Source organism: Pterocles gutturalis, unplaced genomic scaffold (assembly GCF_000699245.1).
Source record: "Pterocles gutturalis isolate BGI_N339 unplaced genomic scaffold, ASM69924v1 C11357379, whole genome shotgun sequence".
Classification (NCBI taxonomy): domain Eukaryota; kingdom Metazoa; phylum Chordata; class Aves; order Pterocliformes; family Pteroclidae; genus Pterocles; species Pterocles gutturalis.
In genome coordinates, this window is record NW_010150761.1 from 1 (window position 1) to 292 (window position 292).

At 69.2% G+C, this 292-nt stretch overlaps 1 protein-coding gene across 1 annotated transcript; it reads right to left on the reverse strand.

The window, feature by feature from the left end:
- Positions 1–4: 4 nt before the first annotated feature.
- On the reverse strand, positions 5–287 carry LOC104457907 (histone H3; the record flags this gene model as incomplete). The annotated part of the gene is made up of 1 exon (XM_010086189.1): positions 5–287. A coding segment is annotated over one exon (283 nt), but the record flags the coding sequence as incomplete, so codon positions are not given.
- Between the last annotated feature and the right edge of the window lie 5 nt (positions 288–292).

A 292-nucleotide genomic window follows, 5' to 3' on the forward strand; every position in this document is an offset into this window, starting at 1 on the left:
CGCTCCCCGCGGATGCGGCGGGCCAGCTGGATGTCCTTGGGCATGATGGTGACGCGCTTGGCGTGGATGGCGCAGAGGTTGGTGTCCTCGAAGAGCCCCACCAGGTACGCCTCGCTCGCCTCCTGCAGCGCCATCACGGCCGAGCTCTGGAAGCGCAGGTCGGTCTTGAAGTCCTGCGCGATCTCGCGCACCAGGCGCTGGAACGGCAGCTTGCGGATCAGCAGCTCCGTCGACTTCTGGTAGCGCCGGATCTCGCGCAGCGCCACCGTGCCGGGCCGGTACCGGTGCGGCT